This window comes from Urocitellus parryii, chromosome 5 (genome assembly GCF_045843805.1).
Source record: "Urocitellus parryii isolate mUroPar1 chromosome 5, mUroPar1.hap1, whole genome shotgun sequence".
Classification (NCBI taxonomy): domain Eukaryota; kingdom Metazoa; phylum Chordata; class Mammalia; order Rodentia; family Sciuridae; genus Urocitellus; species Urocitellus parryii.
The window spans coordinates 116,553,736-116,569,753 of record NC_135535.1 but is presented as its reverse complement, the minus strand read 5'-3'; the positions used below and the strand labels follow the sequence as shown (position 1 = coordinate 116,569,753).

Here is a 16,018-nt window from a genome sequence, read left to right as displayed (position 1 = left end):
TTAGAATTTAGCCAATGTTGTTACCTGTTATTTCCCCTTTACAAGCCCTTATCCCTCCCTGGTCTCTTTCCTCTACTGATATATGTTCAATTTTCATGAGAAACTTTTTCGCCACACCCCTGCCCCCTTCTTCTTTTTCTTTGCCCTAACTTATGCGTGAGCAAAAACATGTTAGCACTTGACCTTCTGAGCTTTCTGCCCTCAACTGTTTGACTTGAAAACAAGGCTAGTGTGGTTCATTCTTTGCTGCTGCTTGGCATGGTCTGGATCTGGGAGTGGGAATCATGGGGCTGGGAATTAGACTGCATGCTCAAGTAGCTTTGGACTGTACCCTGCCATTGCCCCTTCATGCTAGCCTAGGAATGAACAGTGGCAGGCTTAGTCCCTGTTCTGCCATTTGCCATGTCACGTGGGCAAGAAATTTTTACCTCCCTAGTCTCTGTTTTCTCACCTTTCAAGAGAACTGATGATGTATCCTTTGCATCCTTCACTGAGATGCTGCTGCTCTTAGTGAACATTCATTCCCCACGGTGATTCTGCCAAACCCTTGCTCCAATCCTTCCTTTTGTGGTCTTTGAGCCCCGGCCACCCCCATACTTATATGTCCGTACATGCATACATAGTGTTAGTAGTCAGTGTATTCCTGGTACTGAGGAAGGGGAGTATGACAGCAGCCTTGAGCTGAACAAAGGTGTACAGCACTGACAAGAGATGCCAAGATTTTGTACCCCTGTTTACTAAATGACTGAGGTGCCAACTTTGCTCCTCTGAAGTCAAGTTGACGGTTCTGCTGTGTGAGCCAGACTGCCACCTGCTGTCCCTTCATGGTTCTGTTAAATGTGGAAAGAGGAAGAATAGCCCTGACCTTCAGAGGCATCTATAGAAGAGCAGTGCTGGTTAATCAGAAGTGATTTCACGGGTTCAGAGAGGGTTCCAGATCTCACAGGCCACCCTTGGCTGTATAGAGACGAGGGACCCAGAGGAAGGCCAGCACTCCTGCTTGCGTTTTTCACTCTGTTGCCAAGATAGTTGATAAATTTGCCTGAAAATACTTTCCCTGGTTGGGTGGGAAGACAAGCCCTTCTGAAGACAGCACTGGACAACACTGTCCTGGAGAGAGGCTGGAGGCGGTGTCTGTGGTCATGGGCCACAGCAAGGAGTGGCTGGCCCAGAAGTCAGGAGATGCTCATCCTGCCACGCCTGCCACAGTTACGTCTTCATGATGTAGGGAGGCACTCAGCTGTGGCATCACCTTGGTGGGAGAGAGGGCTCCCTGCTGTTCCTAGCCCACATGGGCCAGGTGGGCACCTATGACCTTTGGCCATTATTCCTGGTTTCCAGGATGTAATTTCTTTGTCCCCACCTCCAAGAAAAACGTAGTTGATAATTGTAGTTAACTGCCTACGCAATTTTAGGCAAATTACATGAGTGTATTACATTTGATCTTCCAATAATTTGGAGCCAGTTTTCAGCTCTCTAAACCCTAGTTCCTCGTCTATAAGATGGGGTAAACATGTTACCGACTTCAAAGGGTTGCTGCAAGGAGTAAATGAGTAAATGCATGTTATTTTCCTGGTACATGTAAATCGTAATCATTGCTAATACTTTCCTGCCACTTAAACTGTCTTCTGCAAACGTCAGTGACTTTAGCTGTAAATGGGAAATTGATCCCTTCCTCACAGGATTGGAGTGAGACTTAAATGACAGAGTAACACTGTGACAGTCTATAATGTAAGGCACTTTCAAATGTTCTAATGAACACATGGAGTTGGCCTGCCTTAGAGGGAAATTGGAGCTGTTTGCTGGTGGGAAACTGGGCCAGCTGAGGGTTGTGGAGGATAGGGAAGAAGTGACCTCTGAGTTCCTGTGTGTATGCCACACCAATTCTTGTGGGGCTGGGCCGGGCCTTCTCATCTGAGATTGTTTTAACTTCAAGGATCTGAGGCACCCCAGAATTTCTACATGGGTTCTGCTCGTATTATTGCTCCTACAACAAAGTCTGCTGCCTTGGGCTGGGGTTGTGGCTCAGCAGCAGAGCACTTGCCTCACACGTATGGGGCACTGGGTCCAATCCTCAGCACCACATAAAAGTAAATAAATAAAATAAAAGTATTGTGTCCATTTACAACTGAAAAATATTAAAACAACAACAACAAAGTCTGCTGCCTCTTGGGATTCAGATTTGGAGTAGAGAAAGCTCCAAGATGTCGGGACCCTGGGGAGAGTTGGGTGTATAACTGTGTGTGAGGGGTGTTTCCAGATGCAGCTGCCTTACCAGTGGACTCTGCTTTGTACACTGAAATGTTCCCCAAAGTTCCACCTTCGAGGATTTGGGACAAAATCAAGTAATTTTTTTTTGTAGATCCCTGGCCAGCAGATGCCCATGACCAGGACCTGGACCTCACGGGAAGTCTGGAGTTGATGCTCAGGAGATATCTCACCATGCCTCTGTGAAGGTCTGTGGGTCACACTGAGACCTCAGTTTGGTGGCCCCAATTCCTGCCTCCACCCCTACAAGTACATCATTGTCCCATGCAGCAGCTGCAGAGCTCAGCCTGTTTTATTTTACTTTATTTGTACCTGGAATTGAATACAGGGATGCTTTACCACAGAGTCACATCCCCAACCCCTTTTTAAATGTTTTATTTTGAGGCAGAGTCTCTCTGAGTCTTTAGGGCCTTGCTAAGTTGCTGAGTTTGGTCTCGAGCTTGCAATCCTCCTGCCTCATCCTCCCAAGCTGCTAGGATTACAGGCATGTGGCTCTGCGTCCAGCCTGACTTTTTATTAGCTGCAAAATTTCCTTTAGGAATTTTTAAAAAGAAACAAACAAGCAAACAAATTTTTCAGAAGTTCTTCAGCAGCAACAGTCTGAAGACATCACACACAGGCATGTTGATAGTTTCCTAAAAGGGTTTGATACATATTCCTATCCTGTTCTTGGTCTTTCTTTTTACTATTTCCCTCTCTCTCTCTCTCTCTCTCTCTCTCTCTCACACACACACACACACACACACACACACACACACACACACACCCAGCAGCATCTAGGAAATGCTCCATCCTCCTTTTCAGCCAGGCATGCTCTTGCCTCAGTCTCCTCCCTGCCCTTGGCCTCACTTGGCTCCTCCTGCTCAGCACCTGTAGGTCCGTGGATTCTCAAGATCAGCCTGCTTCATTGGAAACAGGTCTGATCTGCAGAATAGGTGGAACTAACTCTTTAGTCTTGGTCTAAGTCCGGCTCATGCTGGACTCCTGAAGAGAAGAGACGAAGCACAGCAGGATGCCCACAGAGCCTGGGTGAACCGTACCAGGCACCCTGGAGGGTCTTTGGAAAATGGCGTCTGGGGCTTTGTTCCCTTGTTCTTCCAGCAATCTCTGGACGCAGGATGAGCACAGGCCCGGGAGGTAACCCAGCTGCAGTGAACTGCGTCCCACACCAGAGGCTGACTTCTTAGAATGTCTCTGGAAGGATCCTCTTGCAGTGAGTGTCACCGCAGAAGCTGAGGTGGCAGCACCCAGGCACCCAGAGGCAGCAGGAGCAGGGGGAGCCAGGCCGACGTGTCCGAGGCGCCGCCACAGTCCTGAGCGTTCTCCTGTGAACCCAGAGCAGAGGTGAGAGGGCGGCATCTACAGCAGAGGCACCTTCCCATCCAGAGGGGCAAGGATGGGCAGGGGTCTCTGGGACTAACAGGGGTCAAATCCTGAGAGAGAAGGAAGTTTCAGAAAGTAAAGCCGCCACCTTTCTTAGACCTTTCAGGGGAAAAGTAGAGGTTGCACACTCACTGGAAGCAGAGACCAGGTCTCCCGACCCTGTTGCTCAGGGGTTTCATGGTGGGTTCCTTATGTAGCATAATCGATGGAGTCATTGGCCACTGGTGGCAACTCCATCTCCAATCCCCAAACCTTGCCCAGAAGTCAGGGGATGCGGCTGAAGTCCCCACTCTCTAATAGGCCTGGCTCTTTCTGGTGACCAGGCCCCATGCTGGACCTAGGGGTCCCAGACACCGGTCATCTCATTAGAACACAAATCACTCTTATTCCAGAGGTCTTAGAAGCATGGTGTCAGGAACCCAGGGACTTAGGCCAAGTGTCCTTCTCACTCATGTCACCCAGGAAGTTACGGGGTTTTAGGAGTTCTGTGCCAGGAACTGTACAAAGACCCCTTGTGGTGTCCCCATTTCACATGATGTAAATATGAATGCACAGGTATGAACACTTCCCAGTGAGATCCACATGTACGGTTGCATTCATCAGTGTCCAGATATGCTGGCATCTACAAGGGCACACACACTTGGCAGAGAATGTGGAACCAAGACCAAGACCCCTGCCACAGCCCACCCAGCCTCGCACCTCTGGATGAAAGGCATGGCAGGAATCTGGTCTCCGGCGGGGCTTCTGAGAGCGCATCCTGTCGCACTTGACAGAGGCATTATGTATAGAACTCACAAGGTCAAGGTCAACCGCTCTGAACCCCTAGAAGAACCTGCCCCTGGTGGGCCCAGCTTCCAAGGATCGGGGAGGAAGGAAGGCTGGCCTCAGCCCTCAAAATCTGAGCCTCAGTGACCTCGGAGCCCACCCTCCCCACCCCACATGTCCTGGAGGATGGGAAGGATATATTTGACTTCCGTGGCCTTCTGCAGGACTGGCGGGAAGACACTGCAATCGCAGGTGGGATCTGTCACTAGCAGGAGCAGGTTGGTCTTGGGAATCTGCTGCATCACAAATATCCTGCAGCAAAGAGGGGGCGGAGGTCAAGGGCTTCCCCAGGCACCACGGCAGCCACCACGAGAAGGTCTCCGAGGAGAGAACTGGAGGCTCAAAGTGTGAAAGTGGGGGCACAGGGGGAGGGGCAGAAACTCACATTGGATCCTGGGCGGAATAGCCCGGGACCAACGACCCAGCCCTAGTGACTGACTTTACCACAGCTTTCAAAGTTACATCTGTCCTTTTCTAGAAGATGGAGAAGGTGAGGAAGGAGTTGTTAATGTTTGCAGGGACGCAAGGATGCTCCTGAGCAGATTGGGCTGTAGGGCGACTCTTGCTTGGGGTGTATGGGGAAGTGCAGTGCAAGGATGGGCCACTAGGTGGCACAATGCCACCGCACAGCTCAGGAGGTCTGAGGACAGAGGAGAATGACTGGTAAAGCCAGGCAGGCACAAGGTCCCAGGGCGTTACATAACAAGGACAGCTGCCATTCACCGAGCGATTCCCAGGGGCCGGGTGATGTCACACAGACACATCTGTTTGTCTAGGCGTCTACACACATATGTCTACGCTTAGCCTTCACAGCACTCTGTGAGGTTGGTATGGCCCTGTGTGGTAGAGGACAAAATGGAGCCTAGGAGAAGTGATTTTCCCAGGGTTTCACAGCGAGGGTGTGGCAGAGCCAGTTTTTAAACTCAAGTCTGTCTACTGGAAAGCACTTGCTTGACACATCCCCATCGACTCTGTCCCTACAGCAAAGCTTGGAGATAAATGCACAAAACAGAAATTGTTCCAAGAAAACTGCTTTGTGTGGCCAAAATCTTGCCTGACATCACGTAGTAGGAAGAGATGGAGACTGAATTTGTCAGAGGCCCACATGCGAGGCTTTACACCACAATAGTTAGCTTGGGTCTGGCTGTCTCAGGGACAGCCCAGCGGTCCCTGGGGAACAGGAAGTCTGGTTGAGAGAACAGCCCGGAGGAGGTCATTCCTCCCAGCCCAGGGCAGAACTCCCTGGGTGTGTGTGTGTGGGGGGGATCCTCTGAGGTTTGGGAACAGAAAACCCACCCTTCCGGGGGCCTCTCTGCCTTCTTGGGCCAGGGCTGGTGGGATCTAGTGGTCTTGACCCTGGAGCAAGACTGAGGGGCTCCTGCCCGGAGGCTCTGGCCTGGGGGTAGGACAGACCACAGACAGGGACAGCAGTGGGAAGGCCGGTCTAGGACCCTCTTCTCTGCACTAGACATATTCTAGGGCAGACCTAGGTTTATCTGTTGCTCCTTTTCTCAGATCTGTGGCGTTGAGTGCACGGCCCTGCTGTGGGCTGACCTGTGCCTCAGCGTAAGGGATGGAGATGGCAGAGGTCACTGAGGGAGGCTGTGGAATCCTGGCTGTGGGGCCTCAGGTGGGGGCTATCTTGCCAGGAGTGGGAGCTGGGGACAGGTCAAGCTGCCCAGGGGGTCTTACTTCTGGCAGGCCCCACACTCGATGATGCCGTTGGTCTCCTGAATGGCTGTCTGGTGCACAAACACGGGGTACTCTGTGTCGCAGGGATGCAGCAGCTCCTGCTTCTTATGCTTGTGGGCTGCAGTGGACAGACGTGCCTCTGTGAGGAAGGGCCCCACAGCCTCCTGAGGGCCTTAGCACCCCGTGAGTGGCTGCAGAGGCCTCAACACTTCACCCACAGTGAGCCCCCTGCTCCTGGTCCATGGCAGATGCTCTCTGGTTACAAAGGTCTCGGGACTGTGCGGGATGGGGAGGTGGGGAGAACGGAGAATAACTGAAGCCGCCTGGGTGTCGGGGACCGTGGAACTCGGGCATGAGTGTCACACTAGCTCCTGACCCTGAGGAAGCCATATTCTCTCTTTGGAAGCCTACATCCTCATCATAAGCTGGGGGTGGGAAGTGCCCCATCTCAAAGGTTCCTGAGAGGGACCTGGTGCACCCTTGTTCTTGCATCCTCTCTCCTCCAGGCACCCTCCCTGTTCCTGCTGGAGGGCCCTGGGTGAGCAGAGGTCCTGCTAGGAGCAGCCTGAGTGAGGGCATGCACCTGGGCCCCGCCCTCCTTCACGAGGCGAGGCAAAACAGGAGGGGTGGCTTGGTGGGTGGATTGTGGTCCCTTCACTCTGAGACCTGACCCCTCCCTTGTGGACACACCTGTGTCCAACTCTCAGGTAGCTAAAACGCCATGCCAGGGCAGCTCTTGGACAGGCCAGGCCCTGCCGGCCCACCCCTGCCACCAGACCCCAGCTTCTGCTACTGAGCAGTGAAGGGAGGGATAGATCTCTGCACCCAAGGCCACCTGAGCCTGGAGGCCCAGCTCCCGGATATTGGGGCTCCTTGGTGGATATCAGGTGAGGTGAAGCCCCTTCATTCACTGAGACAAGACAGGGGCCCTGGAGACCAGGCAGCTCCTGCAGAGGGGCGGAGAGCAGAGCAGGCCTGCGCAGGCCCGGGGCTGGAAGCAGCACTCCTATTTCTCCGTCACAGGCATTTCCTTTGCTTCCCAGACTAGGGGTGAAATAGGTGGGGCAGGTGGGTGGACACAGGTGGAGCTGGGACAGGGGCTCCTACTAAGGGTTAGCAGGAGGGCCGTTGGTCTCCCTGACTCCTGGACCCAGAAGTTCCCTCCAGACTTTGAAGCCAAGAGGCAGGGCCAGTGGGCAAGGAGAAGTCCTCAGGGGCCAGAAACATCGGCTCAGGCTCCTTCCCGAGCTGACCCTCCAAGGAGGGAGCTGGGTGGCCCTGGAAGTCTCCGGACCTGACTCTTCTCCTCCTGCGGGGTGCTGACTCAGTGCTGGGCCTGTCTGCCTGTCACCTGAGCCACTTTGGTGGGTGAAGTGTGTCAGTGATAACACTGCTCACAGCCACAATAATAATAGGGCTGGGCGGCTTCCCCAAGGTCACATTACTCCTGGCTGGGGCCTTGGGCTCCAGGAAAAGCTGTCCTGAAGAAGTGAAGCTCTGAGCAAGCAAAGGCAGGGACGGTCCTCAGCTTGCCAGATGACAGAGGTTGCGTCCCCACCCCATAATGAGGTCCTCTGTTCCTGGCAGAGAGAAGAGGGAGCCCTTTCTAAATGAGCTGTGATACATGGTTCCTGGCTCCTGTCACCAATATCAAGTGACTGTCCCCAAGCAGTCCTGTTATGAGTGTGCCTGGGGCCTCCTAAAGCGGCCTGGAAACATGGCAGGGGAACGTGGAAATGTGACCCCAGGTCAGAGGTCACCTCTGGGGCCAAAGGCAGCCAGCCCCAGGGGGCAGCAGGAAAGGGAGAGGGCAGAGCAAACCAGAGAGAGGACAGCCGTGGACATGATTCCTTATCATGAAGCTTAATGTTGAGGAAAAGATGGGCCGGGCTGAGGAGCTGCCCAGGCAACGGGGAAGTTCCAGAGCCCCCTGGAAAAGGTCCTTTTAACACGGACAAGTGGCGCGAATCCTGCTAACAGGAGGTGGCCTTGTGTGGTAGGGGGAGCTCTGAGTCCCCCGAGGGACAGCGCATCTGTCTGCTCTCACATTCAAGCTGGGCTCCTCCCCTGGGCCGTGGTGAGCGAGCCTCAAACCAGGTGAGAGAGGCTCTTCCTCACTCTGTCAGGACCCTCTCACCATGCCACTGCCTCTGGGGGACTCTGTCCTCACACAGTCGTGGGAAGGGTGTCATCCTCAGGGCCTCCTGGTGACCACTCTCTGGAACCCAGAGCACTGCCGAGGGCTGATGGACCCTGGGCTGGCGTGCCTGGGGAGACCTGGTGGCCGCCCAGCTGCACTTGGTCAGGGCCCCTGGACCACACCCTCTTCTCCTCCTGGAGTCTCTAATGTTCCCTGGGGTAGGACCATGCTCTGGGGGGTGAGGTCTGGGTCCCCAGGAATGGTGCCTGCAGCTGGATGAGGGACTTGGGGTCCCTGAGTCAGGGGTGTCCCAGGATGAAGAGCACTCAGCCCCCCTGGGGATGGCTCCTGGGGTATAGGGTTGAGGGCAGGCCCTCCTCAGCTCCCCAGCCCAAGTGGCCCCCAGGGTCTGCCCAGATGAGGCTACTTACAGTGATGGAAGACGGTTTTGGCTGCCCGGGGTGTGGGCAGGGTGGACATGGCACAACACAGGGCATGACGTCACACGAGGGCAGGATGTCACAGGGTGGTGATGATGTCACATGGAGGGGTGGTGTCCCGAGATGATGTGGTGTCACACACAGAGGTGAGGGACCGAGGGGTGAGGGGAGCCGATGAGAGAAGGCCAGGCGAGATGAAATGATGAACGACGAACGCCTTAGAGCCGCCCTCTCACCCACCCACGGCCCAAGGCGTCCAAGGAGCTGCCCAAACCCACCTGCTACGCCATCCTATCCCGGTACTCACCCTCTGCCACTCTGTCATACCAGGAGCCCCAGGCACTCCACTCCAGCAGGAGCCTGCCAGGCACAAAGCTGAGTCTGGGGGACCTCCCCACCCTCCCCTCCTGGTCCCTGAGAGGGCGGAGGGCCCTGGGTGAGCAGAGGTCCTGCTAGGAGCAGCCTGGGTGAGGGGAGGCCCCACACACCCGGGCCCCGCCCTCCTTCACCTCCTGAGCAGCCTCTTGCTCACGGGACTCCCTCATGAGCCACAGCCCCCACCTCCAGCCCCACTCACAGCAAGAGCTCACTCATCAGCCACTTGGTCGCCATCAGGAGGGCAGAGATCGGCTGGAGTCGGGGAGAGAAAGGACACACCTTTTGCAGCAGGTCCAAGGGGAGAGCACTTGCTCCTCTCAGCTGCCCTTGGACCAGATGGGCGGCTGCCTCAGCACCCTCCTGACCGACCGACACCCGCCCCCTGCAGAGGAAGCATCCCACAGCTGACTTATGTGGGCATTGCCTTTTGTGGGTCAGACATCTCTGGCAGGGTTAGAAGTGGCCTTCCATAAGGCTGGTCAAGTTCTCACCCTGATGGGCTCCTTCACCAAGGATCCCTGAAGATTTTTGTGGAGCACTGGGCCTTGAGGTGGGGGACAGACCCTGTCTCTAAATAAAATCTATAAAAAAGGCTGGGGACGTAGCTCAGTGGGTAAGGACCCCTGGGTCCAATCCTTGGTACCAAAAGTGGGGGGGGAGAGTCAGCCCTGGGGCCTGATGGCCTGCAGCTGGGTGGGAACAGTGTCCAGGTGACCTCTTTGGAGGACAAGGCAGAGGATGTACATGTGGGGGAGAGAAGGTCACTCACGCTGGCCAGGGGCTGGGCTGCGCTGTGGTGGTGATCCGGAAGCTTGCACATGGCCTGGTAGTCATACATAGTCACCCTGAAAATCAGAACCAAGGTGGACGGAGGCCAAGAACCCCTGCCACGCCCTGCCCCTGCTGGGGGTGGGGTGGGATGGGCCTCAGAGCTTGCGTTCACCAGGATCCATGACGGTGCCTGAGTTAGGACAGCAGACATGGACTGGGCACGTTCTGAAACGCTGCTTTTGCACTTTAAACGGCTTCAAGAAAAGAGCGGTCCGTGGCTTGCTCCTTTAGCTGGGTGGCTTTCCCTCTAGGGCTGAGCTGGGCCTGGAGGGTCCCTCCTAGGAATGTCCACGTGGCCATATCCCCCTCTCTGCCTCATGTTGAGCCCCTGGATCCTGAAAAATTCCTTCTGGGACTCTTTGGAGCTGTCATTGAGGGTTTTGGAGTTCAGATGCCGAGATCTGGCTGGTTTGCTGAACATCAGCTCTGTGCCCCACTTACTGGTTGAACGCCCCCATGTTGAGCAGCTGGGTCATGACAGCGCCGTCCACCTCCCCCAGAAATCTTCCCGTCTGTGAGGGAGAGAGAGAGAGAGAGAGAGAGAGAGAGAGAGAGAGAGAAGAGAAAGAGAGCAAGCAGATGAGCAAGCCCACTGAGCCACATCCCCAGCCCTAGTTTGTATTTTATTTATTTAGAGACAGGGCCTCACTGAATTGCCTAGTGCATCGCTGTTGCTGAGGCTGGCTTTGAACTCAGGATCCTCCTGCCTCAGCCTCCCAAGCTGCTGGGATTACAGGCCTGTGCCACTGGACCCAGCTTGTCATTCATTCCTGGACTCCCTAGACACAGCCTACCCTGACCCTGGTCCTCTCTGAGCTGCCCGCCCCCTCTACCCCAGTGTACTCCCAGAACAGTCTCCTCAGACAGCACCTGGGTTTTGTCACACTCTCCATTATCTAGGAAGGAAAGAAGGGAGGGAGGGATCCTCCCCTCTCCTCTCCCTCTCTCCTTTCACCATCAACCTTGTCTGGGGGGCACCATGGTGGCCCCGCAGCATCCCCCCAGGGCAGCAAAGCCCCAGGGCTTTAGTTGAGAAGCCAGGCTTGCCCCTGCCCTCCAAACCTGCCCCCAGTGCCTGGCTCCAGCCTCCTCTGGCCTCTGGATTCTGCTCTTCTCAGCATGGCGGGGCGGAAAGAGCCTGGTGGCTGGCCTTGGATTGGATTGGAATTCGGGTTGAGACTGGGAATCATGTGTGCCATACGGTGGCTCAAAGTGAGTGGCAGCTGTCATGACATGAACGTGGGTGTGCCCAGTGGGCCGTCGTCTCTGCCTCAATTACCCTTTCTCAGTCCTCTTTTCAAGGAACTTTCCTTCTCTTCCTCCTCTGAGAAGCACTTCAACAACCTGTGGCTGCATGTCCTAGTTCTGTTGTCACCCTGCCTGGGGTATATCCGGTCATCTTAGGCCTCCATTGCATGGAAAGCTGTTTGGGGTCAGGGTGCACGTCTCTGAGCTCCCCACGGTGCCTGGTACCTGGGCATAGTGAGGAACTTGGGCAGGGAAGGGAGGTGGGAGCCTGAGCCCATGGCCACATCAGGCTCTTGGCAGAGTGCTTTCTTGGCTCTGGGCCTGGCTGGCCTGCCCAGGCCTTTGTGAGGGGAGCACTTCCATGGGTCACACTTTGGCTGGAGGTGACAGGAGATGGCTTGGAGGAGAAAACCAGGTCAACTGAAGGAGGGGCGAGAAGTGAGGAGGAGAGCAGGCCAGGCCGTGGCAGGACCCCCATCACACCTAGATTCCCTGCTTCTGTGAATCTCCTCCGTAGCCAGCACACTCTGAGAAACACCTAGAACAGGAACAGGTGTTATGGCTCCCGATACCAGGAAACTGCACCCTGGCACAGGTGGGGGGGCTCGGGCCTGGCTGACCTCAAGGAGAGCCTGTGTTGTCCAGGAACCCAGGCAGGGCCTGCGCTGCAGAGCTGGGGAGCCTCGGTAACCCTTCTTAAGGAACAAGATTAATTGGAAACAAAGGCCAGTGGGAATGCAGGGCTCCTGTGCACCAGCTCAGCTGAGAAATTCTCTTCCAAATAAGAGTTGCTGCTGCCATATTGGATGACAACCTCAGGGATGCTCCCTTAATGTTTAACCTGCAAATGGGCCCACATTGAAAACTGGGGTAAGCTCAGGAAATGTCATTTTGTAAATTGGAAATAAATAAGAAAATATAGCCCTTGCATCCTACAGCCAGCCAGCCTGCTTGCCTGCCTTTATTCCTTCCCTCCTTCCTTCCTTTCTTCTTTATTCTCTTTCTTTCTTTTTCTTTTTTCTTTCTCCTTCCTTCCTTCCTTCCTTCCTTCCTTCCTTCCTTCCTTCCTTCCTTCCTTCCTTCCTTCCTTCCTTCCTTCCTTTCTTTCTTTCTTTCTTTCTTTCTTTCTTTCTTTCTTTCTTTCTTTCTTGTACTGGGTATTGAAGCCAGGTACTCTCCCACTGAGCTACTGTTCCAGCCATTTAATTTTTTTTTTTTTTTTAATTTTGGGACAGGGTCTCATTAAGTTACCCTGGCTGGCCTTGAACTTGCGATCCTCCTGCCTCAGCCTCCCAAATTGGGGAGACTACAGGTATGTGCTGCCATACCCAGTTTCTATGGTATTCTTTGTTTGGAAATAGCTCACTTATAAAATTAAAATGTAATGATACAAGCCACTGAAAATGAATGCCAAAATCATGATCTCAGAAACTGACAGGTTAATGACAGAAGCAAACAGGAGAAAAACTAGAGCTGGAGGCAAAGACTTGCCTGAGCTCTGCTGTCTCTTGACCTGAATGCCTGACCACCTTTCAGTCACAAGATGCTTACTCATCAGGGGGGTACCATGCAAAAATGAAAGAAATGGACAATAACCAAGAGCACAGACCAGTTTGGACAGACAAGGGCACATTCGCTGTCACACAGGACAGCTGATGATCAGTGCCTCCGGTGGTGGTATAAACAAGTGAGTGTCCTTTTGTTCAGATTAGGAGGCCTGATGGGGACAGGCATCACTGAAGAGGAAGTGGATAAAGCAGGGGACAGCAGAGAGGAATCAAGGGAATTCCAGGGACAAACACATGGAAAGGCAAGAGGCATCCAAATCCTGCTGCTCTTCAAGATCCAGCAGTAAGGCCAGCTGAAGTTCTTCCTGATCCCTCCAGCTTGAGTGTCCTCTCAGCTGGGTTTGCTCTTTTCTACTCTAGTTCCTGGGTATGCATCGAACCTCCATCACTGGACAGCAAGATCCTAGGGGCAGAGACCCACCTCTGACCTCCCTCCCCAGCCTGCAGGGGCTTTATGTTTATTATCCATATTTGCTGAAGGAATGAGAGGGAATGAATGAATGACGTGAGTCTCCTCCTTCCTGGGACAGGGTAGTGGGGTGGACACCAGGCTCCTGATGAGGCTGGCCAAAATTACTACAAGCCTGTAATTTTAGTCTCTTTCCTAATTCTAGGCTTATTCATCAGTAACCAGTTGTTCAAACATTTTTTTTTTCTGAGAAGCCAGGTCTCTGACCAATGTATCCTGGACATTGGAAAAAATGTATCTCTGCAAATAAACAATTCTGTTTCCCAGAATATGTCATTCATCAGAAGGTGTCCATTCTCTTCTCCTTATTTAGTAAGGTAGCCTGACTTTAACAATGTTAGCTATGTGCTCAGCTAAAAGAACTACATTTCCCAGAAGCCCCTGCACTGAGGTCTGGCCAATGGAACATGAGTAGTCACAAGAAGGACTTCCGGAATCCACTTAAAGGGAGAAGGACTCTGTAGAGAGGCACTGCCCCCCACTGACCCAACCCCCAGTTATACTCCCCTTTGTCTGGGAAATGGACTAGAAGACAGTACCTTCCCTAGCAATGTTGTCATCTTGAGGGTGGAGACAGCTGGGGACTCCAGGAAGCCATGCTAGGAGCTTCACTGAGTCTTCTGAGAAGAATCAACCAGTGCTTTGCCTAAGGCACTGCAGTGGGGATTCTGTTCTTGACTGCAAACACACTTCCTAACTGGTAGTTTCTTTTCATTTTTGTTGGAGTGGATTAGTGCCACTTCGACTTTGGGTACCTTGCAGTTCAGGACTTGGGGTGGAATATGGAGCTGCACCCACAGCACAACCCTGTAGAGGGGTCTGGCTGCCCAGTGGTGCCTCTTTCCTGGGGGTAACACATGCATAAGTCGTAGTCCACGGGCTGATGCATCTAAAGGGCCTGAGCTCCCTGAGTTTAAGTCTGCAGTGAGTCTGGGAGGGAGGTTGGGAGGGAGGTGAGGTCCTTTGAGGTACCACCCAGGAACCTGGAGCAGGAAGCAGATGGGCTCTAGGCAGCCAAGAAGCAGAACTAATTAGATTCCTGCTGGTTGGGTGGTTGCCCCTGGACCTGGGCTAATTTCCCTGTCGTGGGAGGCTGTTGCTCATATGTCCCCTGTCCCCAGGGAGAAAGGGTAGTCTCAACTCTAGTGATAGAATGGAAAAAATGCCACATGTCCTCCTGATACCCAGGGACAGCCTCAGTTTCTTCTTCAAAAATGGGGACAAGTATCCTCTTAAGGGGTGTGAGGGTCAGATGTGTCACCGCATGTGAAACTACTGTGCCTGGCTTCCACAGGGATTATTGTCCTTCACTCCCTTCCTCATCTGGCCGCTGAGCTGAGCTTTAGAATCCCTGGATAACTGCCTTGGGTCACCAGAGAGCCTGCCTCTGCCGAGTCAGGAGGTTGCAGGGTTTTACTTCTGAAGCCCTCAGAGGGGCAGGGCCATTTGGGAAGCTGGGGTAGGGGGGCGTGTGGGGGCTGCTGCTGAGTACAGGGGAGCCCCAAAGACTCAGAGGCGGTGGGGGGGGGGGCTGTGGAACAGGGAAGGAGAGGGGGAGCCCAGGCCCAGGACAGGCACCTCTGTGGTGGCAGAAGGTGCCAGGGAGGGAGGGAGGAGAGCACAGTGCCTCTGAGACTTCAGGTCCCTCAGGGGAAGGTGCTGGAATGAAGCATCCCATTGTCTAGACTTGGTTGCCCTGTGAGGACCATTTTGAAAGCTCTGTGGATGAGTGTGGTTGGCAAACAAATGATAGGAATCTGAGTCCCCAGGCCCCGGTGACAGATCGCTGGAAGCATTATGATGCTTCACAGAGCCCCTGGCACTCCCCTGGCCCAGTCATGTGCCTCTGTCTCTAGACTCCAAAGTGAGGGCCGTAATCCTGTCATTCCTGGTCCTTTAAAAAAAGAATGAGCCCTGAGCCTGGAGAGGCCTCCTGATAGCCGGCCTGGAACTCCACCAGGAACAGGAGAGAGCTCGAGTCACCTCCCTGGGCTGGTCGGCAGACTGCAGACGGCCGCCCTGGGACAGGAGCACCCAGGAGGAGGAAGGGCTAGGCAGGACTTTAGGAAGGACTTTTGCACCTAAAGCAGCAACAGGCTTAGCTCCCCAAGCCCCTGATGGACCTTGGCAGGGACAAGGAGCAGCCTGAAACTCCTGGCACGTTACCCAGCCCGGAAGGCAGGAGCAGCCAACCGAAAAGCCCCAGCCACAGCAGCTCGCAGCTGCCCGGGCACTGCTTCTGAAATCTCATCCCGCTCCGAATCACTCCCTGGGAGCTCCTTAAAGCTCAGATGGCTTGAAGAAGTCCCTGGGTCTGGGGTGGGGCCCTCAGGCAAGCTCCCAGCCACAGATGCACTGTCTTCCAGGGATAAGTGGGGAGGAGTGGGGAGGAGGGGGTGAATCGAGGAGGGGCTTGTTTGTGTTTGGGGGGAGGGGCAGGTTTGGTAGGGGGTAGGAGTCTGTGCTGGAAGATTCTGAAATGGTTCACAGTGACCCCAGCTTCCTGGTAGTCGCGCCTGTCCATGAGGTTGAGTGTACCCTGGGCTTAGCAACTGACTTCTAGCTAATAGAAGATGGGAGAGTGACGGGATGTCATTTCTGAGGTCACGTTTCAAAGGCCAGTGGCTCCCCTGTTGCAACCCTCCCCCGCCCCCACCATCAGGCTCATCCACTTGTGGCTCTGAATGAAGGGGCTGCTCTGCTGTGTAAGCTGCCCTGCAGAGGGATTTGCATGGCCCCGAGCTGAGAGGGCTGCAGGCTAACGACCTTGGGGGAA

General features: G+C 54.2%; 1 protein-coding gene across 1 annotated transcript in view; it reads right to left on the bottom strand.

The window, feature by feature from the left end:
• Positions 1-3,488: 3,488 nt before the first annotated feature.
• Cacna2d4 (calcium voltage-gated channel auxiliary subunit alpha2delta 4) overlaps positions 3,489-16,018 on the bottom strand; it is a 108,571-nt gene continuing 96,041 nt past the window's right edge. The window contains exons 30-38 of the mRNA XM_026411069.2: positions 10,399-10,469; positions 9,896-9,971; positions 9,326-9,378; positions 9,056-9,108; positions 8,740-8,760; positions 6,169-6,286; positions 4,616-4,728; positions 4,351-4,433; positions 3,489-3,593 (exon numbers count right to left, since the gene is read on the bottom strand). Coding sequence (XP_026266854.1) covers positions 3,489-3,593; positions 4,351-4,433; positions 4,616-4,728; positions 6,169-6,286; positions 8,740-8,760; positions 9,056-9,108; positions 9,326-9,378; positions 9,896-9,971; positions 10,399-10,469 — 693 coding nt within the window. The remainder of the gene's footprint in view (positions 3,594-4,350; positions 4,434-4,615; positions 4,729-6,168; positions 6,287-8,739; positions 8,761-9,055; positions 9,109-9,325; positions 9,379-9,895; positions 9,972-10,398; positions 10,470-16,018) is intronic.